Source organism: Phocoena phocoena, chromosome 3, assembly GCF_963924675.1.
Source record: "Phocoena phocoena chromosome 3, mPhoPho1.1, whole genome shotgun sequence".
NCBI lineage: Eukaryota > Metazoa > Chordata > Mammalia > Artiodactyla > Phocoenidae > Phocoena > Phocoena phocoena.
Genome location: NC_089221.1, coordinates 128,506,218 through 128,525,804, shown reverse-complemented (window position 1 = coordinate 128,525,804; position 19,587 = coordinate 128,506,218). Strand labels below are relative to the sequence as shown.

At 39.2% G+C, this 19,587-nt stretch overlaps 1 protein-coding gene across 1 annotated transcript in view; it reads right to left on the bottom strand.

The window, feature by feature from the left end:
* Nucleotides 1-5,220: 5,220 nt before the first annotated feature.
* G3BP1 (G3BP stress granule assembly factor 1) overlaps nt 5,221-19,587 on the bottom strand; it is a 31,381-nt gene continuing 17,014 nt past the window's right edge. The window contains exons 3-12 of the mRNA XM_065873186.1: nt 19,288-19,369; nt 18,641-18,814; nt 15,724-15,814; nt 14,693-14,786; nt 13,302-13,503; nt 11,391-11,492; nt 10,827-10,938; nt 10,480-10,608; nt 9,997-10,106; nt 5,221-6,311 (exon numbers count right to left, since the gene is read on the bottom strand). Coding sequence (XP_065729258.1) covers nt 6,105-6,311; nt 9,997-10,106; nt 10,480-10,608; nt 10,827-10,938; nt 11,391-11,492; nt 13,302-13,503; nt 14,693-14,786; nt 15,724-15,814; nt 18,641-18,814; nt 19,288-19,369 — 1,303 coding nt within the window. The 3' untranslated portion in view covers nt 5,221-6,104. The remainder of the gene's footprint in view (nt 6,312-9,996; nt 10,107-10,479; nt 10,609-10,826; nt 10,939-11,390; nt 11,493-13,301; nt 13,504-14,692; nt 14,787-15,723; nt 15,815-18,640; nt 18,815-19,287; nt 19,370-19,587) is intronic.

Here is a 19,587-nt window from a genome sequence, read left to right as displayed (position 1 = left end):
GGAACACAGTTAATGTCCTTATTGACAACAGGCCCTGGTAGAATTGGGCATTAAAACAGTTCTAAGAAAACAGAAAACTTGGGTATGAAAATGGAGCTAATGAAGCAACGGAGTAAGCATATAAAATGTGGCTCCTTCCCTTTTCTCCCCACATCCTACCCTTTAACAGCTCTGGCTTACAGAGCGAACATAGGGCAGGACTGGCAATTCCCGAATGTGCTTTAAGCTGACTTGAAACTCTGTACTAGTAATCTGGGCCATCTATCTTTTGAAAACTTATGGGGTTATACAAATCACCTTAGTCCTTTCCAGCACTAATATTCTAAGAATTACAGGAGTCTCCTGTTTCTTGTGGTAACCATCAGTACGGGAAGAAAAACTTTATGGAACTATTCTGATGTTTCTCACTTAAAATTATGATTTTTTTCTTTTATATAAACCGTAAATGATTCCTATCCCATCAGCTAAGTTCCATGCCCACCCCACTCTTCTTCAAAACCAACATCTACCTATACAAATTTATTTTTAACATCATGTGTTCTGCATAATCTAAAGTGTACACTGAATCTTTAAAGAAACGAAGTCCCTTCTTCTTTCCTACTTCCTTATGTCTTCATTTAAAAGGCCCAAATCAGGGTACATACGCTCCTCATAAAAACATTTAAGAATTTAAACCAAACCCAAAGTCAAACAGGTGACAACAAAGCTTAGGGAGATTATCAGTAACCAAAGTGGTTAATATAGCAGTAGTTAAAACTGTTTATATACATATTAAATGATACAACCATCCCTCTAACTACAACCAGTAATACAGGCAAACTTCCCATAAATGGGTTTCCGAAAAATAAATACCTGCTAAAGTAATTCAACAGTGAATTTTTGGTAAGCATCGCTTACTTTTTTAAAAAACAAAAACACATTGGATACGAGTCCCTTAGGAATCTGTGACACTGGACATATTTCGAAGTAATAAACACATATGGATTTCTGTAACTATTCAGGTCACATGGTTTATGGAAGTAAGAGGAGAAATGATTTCCAATACTATTTTATTTTCCTCTCACTGGGAACTAAAAAAAGCTACCAGGTTCAAGTGGAAACTGGAAGAGAGGTCAACTTCAAAAGTCATGCAATCAAAGATAGAGGCTTCCCTGGTGGCGCAGTGGTTAAGAATCTGCCTGCCAATGCAGGGGACAGGGGTTCGAGCCCTGGTCCAGGAAGATCCCACATGTCGCGGAGCAACTAAGCCCATGAGCCACAACTACTGAGCCTGCGCTCTAGAGCCCGCGAGCCACAACTGCTGAATCCCGCGCGCCGGAACTACTGAAGCCCGCGTGCATAGAGCCCGTGCTCCGCAACAAGAGAAGCCACCGCAATGAGAAGTCCGCGCACCGCAACGAAGAGCAGCCCCTGCTCGCCGCAACTAGAGAAAGCCCGCCCGCAGCAAGAAAGACCCAATGCAGCCAAAAATAAATTAAAAAAAAAAAAAAAAAAAGGAAAACAACTTTGATTCTAAGCCAATACATAAGCATAATCATAAGCAAAACTGGTTAAGGGCTGTAGGCCACCTTTAATCAACTTCTCACTCAACTCACTCAGGCCATTATGAAAGACTGCTTCATGAAAGCATGAGCAAAGCCGTCTAATTTCAGCATCATCCTGAGTTAGATACATACCTACTAAAAAGAATGAAAATAAAAGTTTTATCTCACACGTGCCACCATTTCTTCTTTAATTCAGTCTAGCAAGAGTTCACAAGCCTATCTATGGTCCCCAGAACCTCGATATTAAAGTAAACACAAATTCTAAAAGGTATTAACTACCTTAAAACCACAAATCCTTGTTTAATTATCTAGTACAATATGGCCATTACTTGATGAACAACTTTAACCTACAACCCCATCCCACATAAGACATTGCTAAGTTGCTAACACACTCTTTAAGGTCTCTAAAACATTTGCGAAAGTACCTCTAACTGTCCACTGCCCATCTGTGGTATATCAGGCAGTTAGCTAGAACCCCAATTTCAAATAAATGCTGAACTTGCTTCTTTTACAAGGTTCAAAATTGCTAAACTGAAAGTTCAACAATTATCTAATTTGTATGCAGTTCCTGCAGAGATTCTTTCAAGTAGCACAAAAATAAAACTTTAATATAAAAGATATTTTTAGATCAGTAGATTTGACAAATGCAATCGTTTACTTAAAATAAGCCACAACATGAACAATGGTCTACAAATTTAAACCTCATAGAAAGAAATTTTCATATGGATTCGAACAAATTGTTTTCTATAAAGTGCCACGTTTTCCACTAAATCATTCAACTCTACAAAGGTTTTCAAATATAAAAGGGATGAAGAAAAGCATCAGAGGATGGCAGTTATAAGCAAAACACAACTGTTATAAACTCATCTGTATGATGCTGATAAAAATATTACTTCCATATCTAGATTAAATTGTATCAAATGTATTATCAAACCAGATGAGAAAATAATCTTGTAACTCAATATTACTGTTACCATACAGTCTGAAAAGCCCTACAAAATCAATGTTTATGCATCTACTTTACCCTAAAGGAAATGGAGAACAGTAATGCTAACCTTGATCCGAATGTTTACAGACTCAAGTCTCTATACTGTAGTTATTTCATGCCCTATGCCCCTAATGTCATTCAAATATAAATAGGTAGGCATTATGGTTCTAGAGAAAAAGCAAGAGTTTTGGAAGCCAATCTGCTCCTAAGCTACATGGATGACTTTGAGGTCTCTGATGTCATTTCTTCATCTATTACTTTGGGAGAAATCGCACCTAACCCACAGGGTTATAGTTGTGAAAATTTAGTTGTCTAACCTAAAACTAAAGTGCAATTCAACTAACACTGTGGGAGTAACCTACTCATCCAAAGCCAAATAATTATTTTTGCATTATCCATTTCACTGCTCCACAGCAACAGCTCAAAAAGTTGAGAACACAGGAGACACAAGTAAAGCCCAACCTCAGCATAAAAGCAAACAAAATTATTTTTGTACAACCAAGATCTATTTATTTTCAACAGATCTTAAAAGAGACCCACTGAACCAAACTAGTCTTACCTAGCTAAAATATTCATGGGTGAAGGGTTTTAAACTCAGAAAAGAACTGCATGTTGGGCCATTCCTACAGATGAAAAATTACGTTGAATGTGATGAGTTGATGCTGTCTACAGAAAATCTTGCCCTAATCTATTTTATTTTCACTTTCTAACTATGAAATATGTGAATATATGTGTATCTAGGGTGACATGTTTATTCCATCAGCAATAATGTAATCGATGATAGCTGGATACTTAATAGTGTTAACCATGACGCTAAATCCTATTTATAAAGTCCAATGCTAATCAAAACACCATAATATCCCAATTATGATAACTTGAAATTATTGAAGCAACCTTTTCTTTTCTGAAATTATGCAGTAATCCCCTGCAATAAATTACAAGCAGCATCTAGTACATTGCTACTACCTCTCCAAATTAAAAAAAAAAAACACAATTGGTACAGATAAAGGAAAGCTGAGATTATTACTTACAGTAGTTGTTACTATAATTCCTGAGAGAGATTTACTTGCTAATTTGTTTATTTTTCTGAGGCTCTATTTCAGAGGAAGGACAACTTTCACTGCAGTTGCCCTAGTCCACCATTCCACCCACCATGAATTACAGGAGTAGGGACTACCTGTGTTCTCAATGGGGTTGCTTCATTTTCAAAGGGCACTTGGCACCACTGGCCCCCATCCAGCAAACCCTAGATGCAGGGTATGCATCTCCCTCTACCCCCAACCCACCAAAAATCCCACACATTTCTGCATGTCCTCTAGGATATAGTAACAGCCCCAAGTTGAGAAACACTGCACCTAGTTAGTGCCCTTAAAGCTCTGTTCTAAGGAGGAAGAACTTCTTGAAATGTACGGTTTAGTATTCACTTATGAAAAATGGTTTCTAGGTTATCTATAATTTATCACCAAACACTTACTGCAACTTAATTTTTTTCTCAAAAATAACTCAGGCTAAATTTTCTTCTTTCTACCACAAGCTTAATATAAGCTACGAAAGTACAAGCTGAATTTCTTCCAATTATCACTGGCCTGGGCCAAATGAAGTGGTTACCAATTAGTTATTTAAACTGACCCAAAACACAGCCATGTGACTCGGTTATAAAAGTTTCTTTATGTGAAAGAAATGTTGCCAATTTTCAAATATTTGAGGTACTGAGGGTCAACTGATAACATCAAACTTCATTTTAGATTAAGGCTACACCCTTCAGCAAACCTAGAGTTTCCCAGTAACAGCAAAACAAACATTCCTATTCCTACTAATATTCTATCCTCAAACAATAGTCCTAAAGATGAATACTGTTAAGAAAACAAATAAGTTAAACTTGACAAGCTCATTGCCCTTCGATTAATGACAAGTTATCATGCAAAGGCTTGCTTCACAAATGTGTAAACAAAACCTTCACCCATCTCCCTAAGAGCACTCAACAGTAATATACTATGCAAAATGAGTATTAGTCTATATTGCCAGATTAAATTTTCTTCCAGAAACATTTTAATAAAAATTGGCCATTTCTGGGCTTCCCTGGTGGCACAGTGGCTGAGAGTCCGCCTGCCGATGCAGGGGACGCGGGTTCATGCCCCGGTCCGGGAAGATCCCACACGCCACGGAGCGGCTGGGCCCGTGAGCCATGGCTGCTGAGCCTGCGCGTCCGGAGCCTGTGCTCCGCAACGGGAGAGGTCACAACAGTGAGAGGCCCACATACCACAAAGAAAAAAAATTGGCCATTTCCAAGAAACAACCATTTCCAAGAAACACCCATTTCCAAGAAACACCCACTGCATGCCCACCAATAAAAGGGAAGCATAACATTAAATAGAAAATTTACCATATGGCTATGATTTAAGAAAAAAAACTAGTGCACACTCAAGCACACCAGCAAAGTCCAATATTAAAGTCACATTCTTTCTTACGGGCCACGATTAGGATTCTGAAGAGACACTGAAATAAAACTTAATATAAATGCTGAACTACTCAGGTCAAAGGACCTCTACAGAAGCATCTGACCTCAAAAGCATTCCAGTTTGAGACTCAATTTCAGAATAAGGCATAACAAATGAACACAAGACATACAGGGTGAAAGAGGGATTCTATAATTCCCAACATACTCTGAACCTAATAGAACAAATCTAAGTTTATTTTTTTTATTATTTTTCTTTTAAACAATTGCCAAGACTGGAATCAAAGATAAATAGAAGGCACAACAGTTTTGCTCTGGTTTTGTGTTATTCAGATTTTTGAAATTTTTTTGGGTCTTTTTGGTTTTTTTTTTAACAAATACAAATTAAACATGAAAAAACTCTACTTCAAAAAAAAAAATCTAACAGTTCAAGAAAAGCTTATCAGTTGCATTCTAGACATTTAAAACCTATCTCACAGTTTAAATTTCAATGGTAAAAACAGGTTTTGGAACTGTTCTGCAACCACGTATCCAAAGAAAAACTCTACTAACACCTTTTATTCAGTTTTTAACCATACCAGAGAGAATCTAAATTGTCAATATTTCCAACGGCAATTTTTCCACACCAGAAGGTAGTTATGACTCTCAAAGAAGAGACAATTTGGGTTCTTCCTGCCTTCAAAATGTTTATCAAATCCTGTAATTCTCACAGGCTTTTGAAACATGTAGAAAATAAGTAAGAAATATTCCAATGAATGAAACATACCAAATGTCAGTAATAAGCAAGACACATTCCTTTGGGGAAACTGTTAAAAAAAAATCCAGTCTATATGCAAATAAAGCAAGGAAACGCAGTCTTTTTTTTTTCTTCTTTAAAAATCCACTTTTCCTAAAATATCATTCCACAAAACTGGAAGTGAAGGACTAAAAGGTGGAGGGGTGGGGGTGAGAGGGGAAGGAGCACACACCAGTAACACAAAAAGTAGAACTGTATAAACTTAAGCAGTTTATCATAGACTAGGATCAGATTCCAAGATACCAAAAGGTTGGCTGAAGAAATCACCATTCTGTGGGAGCTAGGGTTTGTACTGCTGCCTGAAGATCGGTGAAGAGCAATTCACTGCCTTGGAGCAATGCCCCTTCCCACTCCAAATCCTGGTTTCTGCACCATGCCTCCACGGGGTGGGCCTCTCATCCCACCACCCAGCCCACCTCGAGGGCCTCCAGGTCCCCGAAGGCGGTTATCTCGGCGGTCTCCTTCCCGGGCGGCTCGAGTCTTCTTTTCTTCCACATTCAGACGGACCTCACCTCTGAACATGATGGGCTGTAAGAACCAAGGTGAACAGACTTACAGAGTGCTTATGGGCTACTGACTACCAAAGACAAAACAAAGCTATAAAACCAAGACAAAACAAGGAACCAGCAGCTTACAAACCACCTGCGTTCTCACAGTGCAGTTTTTTGTCTCAAAGTCAGAACACGTAATTTTCCCACTAACAGATACATGGAAAAGCAGTTAGGTATGTAAGCTAGTTCAAAAGTCAAAAAGTCAATTTAAAGAGTGCAGCAGAGTAACTCTCTTTGTACTTATTAAAGCACATCTTATATTCCCACAGAATTATTTAAATAGAATATAAATAAAAATTGCCACCTTCTCCATGGATTGGGAGGCTTAGAATAAAATCCCATCGTCACCTAATGTGGAAAGACTTTGCGGCACACGTTTATGCAAAGTACATATACGTCTCAAAAACGTCATGAATTTCATCTAAATATAATCTTAAAATGCTATTTGCCTGAACAGAATTTGGGAAAATACTGAAGATAATAAAGATACCAGATCTTAGTGCAGGAAAAAAAAGATACTTCCCACTATGTCTTGGGCTTTCTTTTGTGCCAAGAGAAGTACAGCAAACAAAGGGTTACTCAAGATTCCAATGAACTCAATTTACGCTCCTTGCTGGTACTCAGTGGTTTTCTACTGTAATATTTTTTAAAATAAATATCTAACAGTACTTACTATGCAGAGAAGTATTCTATATACTTCACTTTTATTATCTCATTTAATCTTCACAACAACCCTTTCAAGGTTGTTAGCACACCTATTTTATAGAGACCAGCAAACTATGCGCCAGGGAGGTTAAGGAACAAGACTGCACGGGTCACAAGGCTAGTGAGAGACAGAAGAGCAGTGTAAACCAAGGCATTCTGACAGGAAAGCATGAGCTCTGAACCAACACAGCATGGTCAGACACCACGGTCATATTCTACGAGCTATTTCTGTACTCATAAAAAATTACTGAAGGGGGTTTCCCTGGTAGCGCAGTGGTTAACACTCTGCGCTCCCAATGCAGGGGGCCCGGGTTCGATCCCTGGTCAGGGAACTAGATCCCACATGCATGCCGCAACCAAGAGTTTGCATGCTACAGCTAAGGAGTCAGACAGCCACAACTAAGGAGGCTGCCTGCTGCAACTAAGGAGCCAGCAAGCCACAACTTAGGAGCCCGCCTGCCGCAACTAAGACCCAATGCAACCAAATAAATAAATAAATATTTAAAAATTAAGAACAAACCAAAACAAAAAAAAGTCTAAAAAAAATTCTGAAGGGAGTACGGTAGACTTCTACCAATACAGTGAGGTGAGGGAAAGGCAAGCTACATCTGAAGTCACCAGAGTTCACAGGAATGATCTGAAAGTGCATGTAAGGAAACCTGCATGGGGGTGGGGCGGGGGAGCCTCTTTTGAGCTGACTCTAAAGTGAATTTTAAATTCTGATTAAATATATACTTATATTTGTACATTTGTAAGTATTTTAACACAGATTTACAAATATTTATATATATATATTTTTTATATACACAGCATATAAATCACACACATTAATGTGAAGTGCTGTTCCTGGTAATGTTCTAGATACAATGGGAAAAATAAAATCATTTAAAGTCTGAAAGATAAGGAGAGGTTAGGACTGCGGATATTTTAAAAGGTAGTTATGGAAGATACCTCTATGGAGGTATCACAATGATAGAAGCAATCTGAATGAAAAAAGGTAGCAGACATACAGCCCACTTTCTGAGGAAATTTACCTCAAAAATTTCTATGCATAATGATGCCATGCCTTACCCACAGGGGTTAAATGAAACACCAAAGCCCTCATCTTGGATAATTAACTGGAAGCAAGCTATCGGGCCTGACCTTGTTTGGCCCCACAGGAGTATCATACCATCTAAGAAAATACAAAGTCAACGCTGCACCAAAAAGTGTGGCCCCTGGGTCTACTGTATGCTCAATGGTGGATTTACCAACAAAGGCTACTGGACATCTCTGTGTTCAGTATTCTGTGTCCTGGGTGACATAAGCCATATTCTCTCCACACTTCACAGGGTTTTGCAGGAGATGCTTCACAAAAGTAGTGGTCCAACAGTTTAACAGACAATGCACATTTCAGATTAAGGCTAACTTAATGTTATGACCACAACATTAAACTTTATAATATACCCATTAACATTCTGGAGAACATCAGAGGTTCTGGAGAACCTCTGGGAAATAATGATCTACAACATTTCTAACTAACATGGTTAATAAAATGTGTAAGTTTTAAATGGCGGAGACTGAAAGCAGATTAGTGGTTGCCAGCGGCTGGGGAGAGAGGATATGGGGGAAAACTGCTCAATGAGTAAGGGACTTACTTTTGATGAAAATGTTTTGCAACTAGATAGGTGATGGTTGCACAACAATGTGTATTAAATGCCAATGAGTTGCACACTGTATTTTTTTTTTTTTTTTTTTTTTTGCTGTAGCAGGCTTCTCACTGTTGTGGCCTCTCCCACTGCGGAGCACAGGCTCCAGACGCACAGGCTCAGCAGCCATGGCTCACAGGCCCAGCCGCTCTGCGGCACGCGGGATCCTCCCGGACCGGGGCACGAACCTATGTCCCCTGCATCGGCAGGCGGACTCTCAACCACTGCACCACCAGGGAAGCCCTGTATTATTTTTTAATGAAATTTTTTGTTTTGTTTTGTTAATTTGTCTTTGGCCACGCTGGATCTTCATGGCTGTGTGCAGGCTTTTGCTAGTTGCACAGAGCAGGGGCAACTCTTCGTTGTAGTGTGCGGGCTTCTCATTCCAGTGGGTTCTCTTGCTGTGGAGCACAGGCTCTAGGCACATGGGCTTCAGTAGTTGCAGCACGCGGGCTCAGTAGTTGCAGCACATGGGCCCTAGAGCAAACGGGCTTCAGTAGTTGTGGCGCATGGGCTCAGTTGCTGCAGCGCGCAGGCTCTAGGGTGCACAGGCCTCAGTAGTTGTGGTGCACAGGCTCAGTGGCTGTGGCTCACGGGCCCTAGAGCGCAGACTCAGTAGTTGTGGCACACGGGCTTAGTTACTCCGCGGCATGTGGGATCTTCCCAGACTGGGGCGTGAACCCGTGTCCCCTGCATTGGCAGGCAGACTCTCAACCACTGTGCCACCAGGGAAGCCCAGGAATGGTCTCTTTAAGAACACAGAAATAAGATTCTGATTCTACAAATCCCTCTATTATTAGAGAAAGTACTGTTAATAAAAGTGCCTTAAGGTAGGGTGACTCCAAACCCAGACAACTTACAGAACAAAAGAAGTTCCTCATAGTTATACCCAAACAGTTATATATGAAGACTACAAATATACCCGCTAAACAAACTGATTCTAAGTTATCTTAGCTAAAAGTAACATAATATTTAATTCATCACTTACACCAGAAGCCACTACCAAAGAAAGGAACTGCATAAATCTCAGCGCATTGGTTACCATAGTTACTTCATTCTCCATCATGCACATATTCAAAAAGTACATTATTCAGACAGCAGTTTTGTTTTTGTAACTCCCAGGCAGTTCTTTTAATAATGGTTAAACATGATGGAAAATATTACCCAGACATGTTGGAATAAACTGCGCTTTACATATAAGACGTAGTTTTAAGGATGAACACATTAAAAGACCAAAGATACAGAAAATCAAGATGAAAAACTGCTTACCCTGTTGCTAAGCACCTTCTGAACAGGCTCAGAATCATCAAACACAACGAACCCAAAATTGGGTAATTTCCCACCGCTGTTAATACGCAGCTCTACCACATTCCCATAATCTGCAAGTGGAACACAGGTTCTCATATAACTTAGAACATTTCCTTTAAGTATTACACGCGCACTGTCCAATGAAAGCCACTAGTAACACATGGTTACAAAGCATGTGAATTGTGGCTACTCCAAAGTAAGATGTGCCCTACGTGCAACATACACACTGGATTTCAAAGACTTAGGATAGGCTGATGGAAAGTATCTCATGTTTCTACATATTAAGATGATGTGGGTTAAATAAAATATTAAAATTAAATTATCCAGTTTCTTTTTGCCTTTTAAAATGTTACTACAAAACTTAAAATTATAAATGTGGCTCATCTGTTTCTATTGGATAGCACTGTATTAAATGAATCTAGTATTTAAAACTCAATAACCTACTTTGAAAAAAATCTTTAAGCTCTGATTTGTCCACCTCATGAGGCAGGTTGCCAATAAAGAGCTGGTGACTGTCAGGGTGTCTCACGATTCTTCGGGGTTCAACGTCACCTTGCTCACCAGCCTCACGGACTGAAGAGGAAACAAAAGCAGGAAGGAATGAGAAAGAGGACACCTTTACATGACTGTTCCATTCAACAGTTCTCTCTACCCCTAAATACAGGCAATTCCATTAACTCCACAACATATTTTTTAAAATCTAAGTACACACAAACATCAACTACCCTCCCAAAACAAGCTCTCACCCTCAACAGGCTCAGACTAAAGAAGCCACCCTTCTGAGCTCTCACCTGGTCTAGGTCCCCTCTGGGGAGGAACATTTATTCGCTGTTCTCGCACCCTTTGATCCCTCTGAGGCCTCTGCGGTGGAATCTGAGATTCAGGCTTAGACTCCGGACGAGGCTAAAAAATGCGTAATGTTAACTTTTGTGTAAGAACAAAGCAAGCTTACCTTTTATTCTTCTGAAGTATCCTAGCTAACAATAAGGTTTAAACTAGAAAATGACAATTCCCTCATTCTCTCACAAAAAAAAAAAAAAAAACCACATTAAAAATCACCTTGTAACACAGATGTAGAGAACAAACGTATGGACACCAAGGGAAAAGAGCGGCAGGGGCGGGGGCTGGTGGTGTGATGAATTGGGTGATTGGGATTGACATGTATACATTGATGTGTATAAAACTGATGACTAATAAGAACCTGCTGTATAAAAAAATAAAATTTAATTTAAAAAATTTTTTTTAAATCACCTTGTACCCTTCTCCTCTGCCTTATTCATTAAACCTCTGTGAAATCACATTACACGAAAATACAAGTAAATTTGCCTGATATGAAAGCTTAATTAGAAACTCACCTGTGAAGCTGGTACTTTAACAACATGAGGTGGTATCCCAGTAACTGGAACAGCTCCACTGGGTGGAAGGTTCTTACTGGTCACAGATGCCCAAGAAAACGTCTAAGGGAACACACCAACATCAGCTGATTACACTACTTATCACAACAATATAAAAGGTATTAGCTTTTGGGCTTCCCTGGTGGTGCAGTGGTTAAGAATCCGCCTACCGCAGTGGTTGAGAGTCCGCCTGCCGATGCAGGGGACACGGGTTCGTGCCCCGGTCTGGGAGGATCCCACATGCCGCGGAGCGGCTGGGCCCGTGAGCCATGGCCGCTGAGCCTGCGCGTCCGGAGCCTGTCCTCCGCAACGGGGGAGGCCACAACAGTGAGAGGCCCGCGTAACGCATAAAAAAAAAAAAAAAAAAAAGAATCCGCCTACCAATGCAGGGTACAAGGGTTCAAGCCCTGGGCTGGGAAGATCCCACATGCCACGGAGCAACTAAGCCCATGTGCCACAACTACTGAGCCTGCGCTCTAGAGCCTGCGAGCCACACCTACTGAAGCCTGGGCACACAGAGCCCGTGCTCCGCAATAAGAGAAGCCACCGCAATGAGAAGCCCACGCACCACAACCAAGAGTAGCTCCCGCTTGCTGCAACTAGAGAAAGACGACACACAACGAAGACTCAACACAGCAAAAAATAAATAAATAAAATTTATTTTTAAAAAAGGTATTAGCTTTTGAATTCTTGTATTATTACATGCGCATCTCATTTTCAGAGGCAAGATGGAATTTATAAGTAACTTGAGATTCCTTTTCCCCTCTACTTAAAATTTAGTACTAAAATTCCTTAGGACTAATCAAGTATCAGCAAAGTATGAGAGGCTACTTCCACATAATTTCAAGTTTGTGAATCAAAGAAAATTCTCATTCCAAAACCAGCTCTTCCTCCTATGATTCTCTCAATCTATAACCCAACTACACCAACTTTAGAATCTTCTTGAGTTATATCAATCAATACCAAAATCACCAAATCCTATCATTTACATCTTAAATCTCTTCTCCATCTCCACTGCCATGACCCTAATCCAAGATGTCATTACCTCTCTCCAGAACTACTATAATTAAGCCACCTAAGTTGTCATCCATTCTCAATCCAGCCAACCTACTTTTCCACCTGCAAGCTAAAGTGATTTCACCATTTCTCTTTCCTACTCACCCAGAAGCTTCCAGAGACCAAGAGCTCTATCTACTTTACTGACAGTTCCCATACCTAGAACAATGCCTAACGCAAAGACACTTGAAATAACTGTTAGAGAAACGGCATTACAAGAACCCTGGCCCCATAAATACAGCACTAAAACATATTCCTTCAAGGAGCATCAACTGTAAAGGTTCTGTTAGTTCAGTTATCATCTTGATGTGACTCAGGGACAGTAACTGAAAATCTTCAAACTTTTCAAATCAGGTATTCTGATTAGAAAAGTAGTTATACTTGAGCAATTTGTTTCTACTTGTACTGTAAAGTTGTCCTCAATTAGATTTCATAGAAAAGGGCAGGAAAAGTCTGTTGTGCCATGTTATTTTTCAAAGATAGACTATGACTTGTTTAACAAGCACACAATAATCTGCAATTTGAAAGATGTAATATTAAAAAGAAGGTTTGTTGATGCAGTGATAAAACAGCACCTGAAATTTCTGGCCTAAAAAGTATTCAAGTTTCCTTAGAGGAGGGAAAAAACTACTTCTGATTTTAGAAAGCAATATGCATCTTACTTCTTATCTGAGGTATGGCTCAATATGGAAGAAACTTCCCTTCCCTGAACAACCAATACGAAAATGTACCTACAGAAGGCAACCAAGCAACAATAAAGAAGAAGAGAGATTTTTAAAAATAGAAGTGGAATAAAAATGAAGACACATTGCATACTCTCAAGTCCTCCTGCACTGTCTGGGCTATGTCTGCAGGCGCTGGAGAAGAACTCTTCTGAGCATCCTCAGGAGCAGTTTCTTCCAATACTGGCTCAGACTTTTCCTCTTGGACTTCAGACACAGGTTCTTGCTCTGGCTCTGGTTCAGGATCAGGCTCTGGTTCAGCAACAGGTTCTTCTAAATGTTCTTCTAAGTCATTGCTTTCATGGTAAAATTTGAGAAATATCATTCTGCTTCCATTGATTTAGCAAGAAATTCCTAGAGACCTGAACCTAAAAAACATAGCTCTCTCCTCCCCAAAAAGATCTAAGAATTATGTATTTGCGTATTAAAACAAGACAACTCTTCAGCCCTCAGTGAGCAAATCTTAACTGCAGTCAGATTTGCTAAATTCTGATTAAGCAAATGCATCAAACAGATCAAAATGAACCAGAGCAGTGTTTCTCAGAATCCCAAAATTATTACAATTTACCTACCACGTATCACAAAACTCTAATAGGCTATGGGGAGGTGGAAAGGTACAGTTTCCGTTTTTTCAAGATAAAAATTTCTAGAGATTCTGCTGCACCATCGTGCATATACTTAACGCTACCATAAAGTACACTTAAAAATGGTTAAGACGGTAAATTTTATGTTATGTGGTTTTCAGTATCAAAATTTTTTCCCACAAAAACACACAAGGAATTTTGGAGGGAAAAAAAAAAACCATCAGTTGTGATTCAGAATAGTCCTTAAACTTCCACATAAGTCACTTTAACGAACTGCAGATGCCTCCCCCCACCGGAAATTCTAATTTGGTAAGTTTGTGGTCGGACAACAAATCTTCATTTTCAACCAGCAACCCAGGTGAGTAAAGTCAGTCCCATCACCACACCTTGAGACACATTTGAAAGTATCCTTTAAGCACTGAATATTAACATTAAGGGTATCACAGGGCAACAAGTAAATATTAATTTATATTGCTATCCAACATATTTCTGTTCCAGTTGCAGATTAAAAAAAACCTAAGATACAATCACACATTTGCCTGAGCTAATAAATGAAGTTCTTTATTGTTACTTAACTCATGTCTGAATTTTTGTCAATTTATGTCTCAGTCCTTGTACACCTTGCATCTCAAAAAAAGCACTTAAAGCTATGCCTTGATGTATTAAATACTTGATAACCGAAAAGCAACTGATGGATACTATTTAAGTAGTCCTCAGACTACAACCTATAGTAAACAAGTTATATATTTATGTTACGTACCAAAAGCAAAACCTTTCTTCTGGGAAATTATCACTATTTTCTGAGATAATTCTGAGCATTATGGCTGCCCTCCAACAAACAGAAAGACTAACAACTCAAATTCTCATGCAGCTCTGGACGGATGAACAAAGTTTTCCTTACCTGACAGTTTGATCATAGAAAGTTCCAGAATCATCAGGTACCACCTCAGGTGTCTGCTGTCTTTCTTCAGGTTCCTCTACTTCTTCTTCAGATTCTAAATGAGAAAAGAAATTTAACATATTTGTGCTCACTTAACTCACAAATGTATTCACTTGCACAATGTTCATCATGATAAAAAGGCAGTGAAATAAGAACAGTACAGATACATAAAAAGATAAAGAAAATTGGGTAAAATCATGACGTAGGCTTTAAGGACAGATTTAAGGCCATCGTAATGTCTGGGTTACAAGCATGGAGTCTGAGGTCATATTGCCAGTAATCCAACGAAGGTTCTACCACCTAACTAGCTATATGACATCAGGCAAATGACCTCTGTGCATTTCAGTGCCCTAATTTATTAAAAGGGAACAATAGTTCCTAAAATACTTATCTGTAAGGCTGTTGTATTATACAATAAATACAAAGCACTTAGAATTCTGAGTCATACAGAAAACACTAAAATACTAATTACTCTTAGCATTCAGAGACAATTCTCCATGGGTAGCTGTGTTTCTGCATATCTTACAAGTGAGGCAATGGCTAATCTTTGTTCCAGACTACCTTTTAAGAATATTTATACAGCAACACTCTCAGAAAACAGCGTCTCTCTCCAGAGCAACGGGCAGGCATGTGTGCTGCCCCATTATAAGGTTTTGGTTGCTGAAACTTAGGTTCCACTCTAGTAATGCACCCCACTGCACTGCAAGTATCATCTAAACTTCTGCAGTGTCCTACGGAAACTACGGCTAAGATGCTACTATTGTTGCTATAATAACCTGTCTACTTCTGATTTAGGAGTTTGATGTCTTCTACCAATATCAGTGAAGTAGACTAACCTATCAGCCTCAAGTAGGTTAAAATCTCCAACCCTTCTTATGCCTTGACAAAAGTTACTAATGAAAGATACAGAGAATTATGAAAACATTCAAGAAACCTACACTCTCTTCAGGTCAATCTGATGCCATCCAAAAAAATTTAGACAAGTAACTTACCTTCCTGAGGCTCAGTGACAAAGCCACCAAAGACCTCATCTTGGTATCTGAAGATATCATTATGAACATAGAACTTATTTGCAACAGAGCCCTGCAATGCCAACAGAAAGTTTTCATTTATTCAGCAAACTTTTAAAATTCCACATCACCCTACACCATCGTTCTCAACTAAAGGCAATAGTGCCCACCCCAGGAGACATTTGGCAACTTTGGGAGACATTTCAGGTTTCCCGTGAGGGAGGAGAGCTGACAACTACTGAGGAGATGGCAGGGACGTTGCCAGACACCCTATGCCGCACAGGACAGCCCCACAGCAAGCAGTCACCCAGTCCCAAATGCCAATAAGGTCAAGGCTGAAAGGATCCCTGCTTTACATTACATACTGTGTGCTTAAAATACCACCAGGTGAATATCCAAAACTGACAAACTCTAAGTATTTAAGATGCCAAAGCCCAGACTTCAAATCATTTCTTGAACAATAAATACATATTACCAATTGCAACAGATATTTTTAAATTCGCTAAATCTCTATCCAAGAATATTGACACAAGCACTCAAACGTGTAGCTAAAAAGGTTTGCCTACCCTAGGTATAAGACACAACTACACTGAAATCCAACTATGTCATTTACTAGTCATTCAATTTCTAAGGCTGTTTCTTCATCTGCAAAATGAAGGATACCAACTTATACTTTAGAGCTTTGAATATTAAATGAGACAGTTTATGTAACAATCCATTATACTATGGTAATGTTAAGATCTTCCTCTTTAAAGGCAAAAAAGAACTAAATTTAGAATAATTAATAATCATCCCATGATTCCTTGAATATTTAGAAGTCCATCAACAATTTTAACACTATAGATAATCTAAGCCTTCCTCTAAAAATCATGACTAAAACGACTTCATGTAATTTTTCAAATAGACAACTGAGTTATTTTATATTCAAACAATAAAATGACAGGGATTTTAGATTCACTACCCTTCAACAGAAAAGTGTCTGACAAGTAATGCTAGAGAAAACTTTTAGTCAGCAGGTCCTCTTGGAGCCCCTTCCACACGCTCACAAAGATAGGATTCCTTACTCTGTTCATTCTGGACCAGTCGAGAAGGCAGTACAAATGCAATTAATCAACATAAGCCTGTAGTCTTTTCATGAGAAGCATGATAACTAAAAAAAAAAACAGGGCTCCTTGAAGTAACAGCTGACTCCAGAACTGGGGTCGTGTCTGGAGCAGGGCGAGTGCAAGGTGAACCTGAAACATCTGTGCCACAAACTGCCCCCCCCGCCGCAAAAAAAACCCCAAAACAAACAAAAAAACAGAAACCCGCTTGAAGGGGTTCACACTTAGCAGATCCTAGGACACTTCGGAAATTAATAAAAAATTAACTAAATCCATTAAATAAAGACCCCATGACAGATAGAAGAAAAGGCAAAGTTCTTTACAGTAGAATGCCAACTAATAAATAAAGAATTAGATGATCACTATTTGTAGCCATCAGAGTAGCAACTGATTCTGGCAAGAATCAATGAATGCTAGAACTAGCGTCTAAAAGTTTGATGAAGAACAAAGTATACGCACAGTCTCAAAGAAGCACCCACAATTTACTTACTAATGAGAAAAGTAAAAGCACTAACTTTACAGTGGCAAAACCTGGTGACCATCACCTTAACTAAGTAATTCTAATAATGGGCCTAAATGACATCAAGTGCTACCTAATGTGAGGCACTGAAAGACATGTATAACCTAAAACTAATTATAAGGAAATATCAGACAATTCAAACTGATGCATTCTACACGGTAATTTGATTGTCCTCTTTAAAAATGTCAACGTCTTGAAAAACAAAAGATTAATGAATTATAGCTGATTAAAGGAGCCTAAAGAGACATGACAGCTATATGCAATGTATAATGCTGAACTGAATCTTGGACAAGGAAAAAAAAATTACTATTCTTTGTATTACTGGGACAATGACCAAAATTTAAATATGGACTATAGATGGATAATTGTATTACAAATACTCTAATTTGATAACTGTACTATGGTTATGGAAGAGAAGTCCTTATTCTTAATAAGTGCTCATGGGCTTCCCTGGTGGCGCAGTGGTTGAGAGTCCGCCTGCCGATGCAGGGGACATGGGCTCGTGTCCCGGTCCGGGAAGATCCCACATGCCGCGGAGCGGCTGGGCCCGTGAGCCATGGCCGCTGAGCCTGCGTGTCCGGAGCCTGTGCTCCACAACGGAAGAGGCCACAACAGTGAGAGACCCGCGTACCACAAAAAAAAAAAAAAAAAAAAAAAAGAAGTGCTCACTTAAGTACTGGAGGATGACTGGGCATAATATCTCCAATTTACTTTTTTTTTTTTAATTTTATTTATTTATCTAATCTTGGCTGCGCTGGGTCTTCGTTGCTGCACACAGGCTTTCTCTAGTTGCGGTGAGTGGGGACTACTCTTTGTGGTGGTGTGCGGGCTTCTCACTGAGGTGCCTTCTCTTGTTGCGGAGCACGGGCTCTAGGCGTGCACACTTCAGTAGCTGTGGCACATGTGCTCAGTACTTGTGGCTCGCGGGCTCTAGAGTACAGGCTCAGTAGTTGTGGCGCACGGGCTTAGTTGCTCCGCAGCATGTGGGATCTTCCCAGACCAGGGATCGAAGCCGTGTCCCCTGCATTGGCAGGTGGATTCTTAACTGCTGTGCCACCAGAGAAGTCCTCCAATTTACTTTTAAAATAGTTTAGAATTAAAAATGATAGGTAAATAGAAAAAGAATTATAAATGTGTGGACAAATGTGGCTCTAGGTAAGATATATGAAAGAGTACTTCTGCACTATTATTTCAACTTTTCTGTATATTTAAAACTTCAAAATGAACAGTTTTTAAAAAAACATGTACAACCTTTCATTGTTATTTTTTTTCATACCTCAGGAGCAAGGACAAAGGTCTGCATGAATCTCCTCAAAGCCTGGTTGTTATTAGAGAGCAAGCCCATCACCTGGACCACCACACCATCATTCAGGGTGGCATGAGCATCGACATGACGGATCTTAGTGTGGCAATTGGTGAAATTTTGTGACATCACTTTCCTATGGATTTCCTAAGGAATCGAAGAAAGAGAATGCAGAATCTCGAAGAACAACAAAAAACTTTCTAACACAACAAAGATAGAGCATTTACCGTGCACATTTAAATTACAAACTACACAGACCCCACTGTAATTTGTCTTAATATAGTATATTCCCAATGACACCTTAACCTTAATTATTAAAATTATTGTCCTTAATTAACATAACTAAAATGTTTACAACAGATGATCCCCATGCTAAAACCTATCATCTTCTAACATAAAAGAACTTCAGAATATATCATACAAAATGAACAAAAGTGACATTATAAGCTTTTCAATGATTATCATATAAACCAAGTAGTTACTGAATACCTAAATTTCTAAACAGAAGTTGAGAAATTTCATCTTTAAATATCAACAAACGTATCAAGCATGTATCCACCTCAATTCTATGGGTTATTTTCTAGCTGCTCAACAGCCTACACGAAGCTTGTTTTACTTACTTTCTGTCCATAGACTGCATCTGCTGGCTTTCCATTCGAATCCAATCCCCCATGGACATAAGAAGAGTTCTTTCCATAAAATCTGTAAAATAGAAAGATACTTGTCATCTTCAAGTATCCTAAGACCAGGTATTTACTGTTCATGTTTGAACCCATCTGTCTGACTAGTACATTCTTGGAGGCAGGAATGTATTTTCTTTTTCATCTTTGTATGCAATCATAATATATGCATCACCTACATGTCACAACATTTGCTGAATGGGAATGAATCTGGTCAAGGAATTTTTATGAGTCACAAGT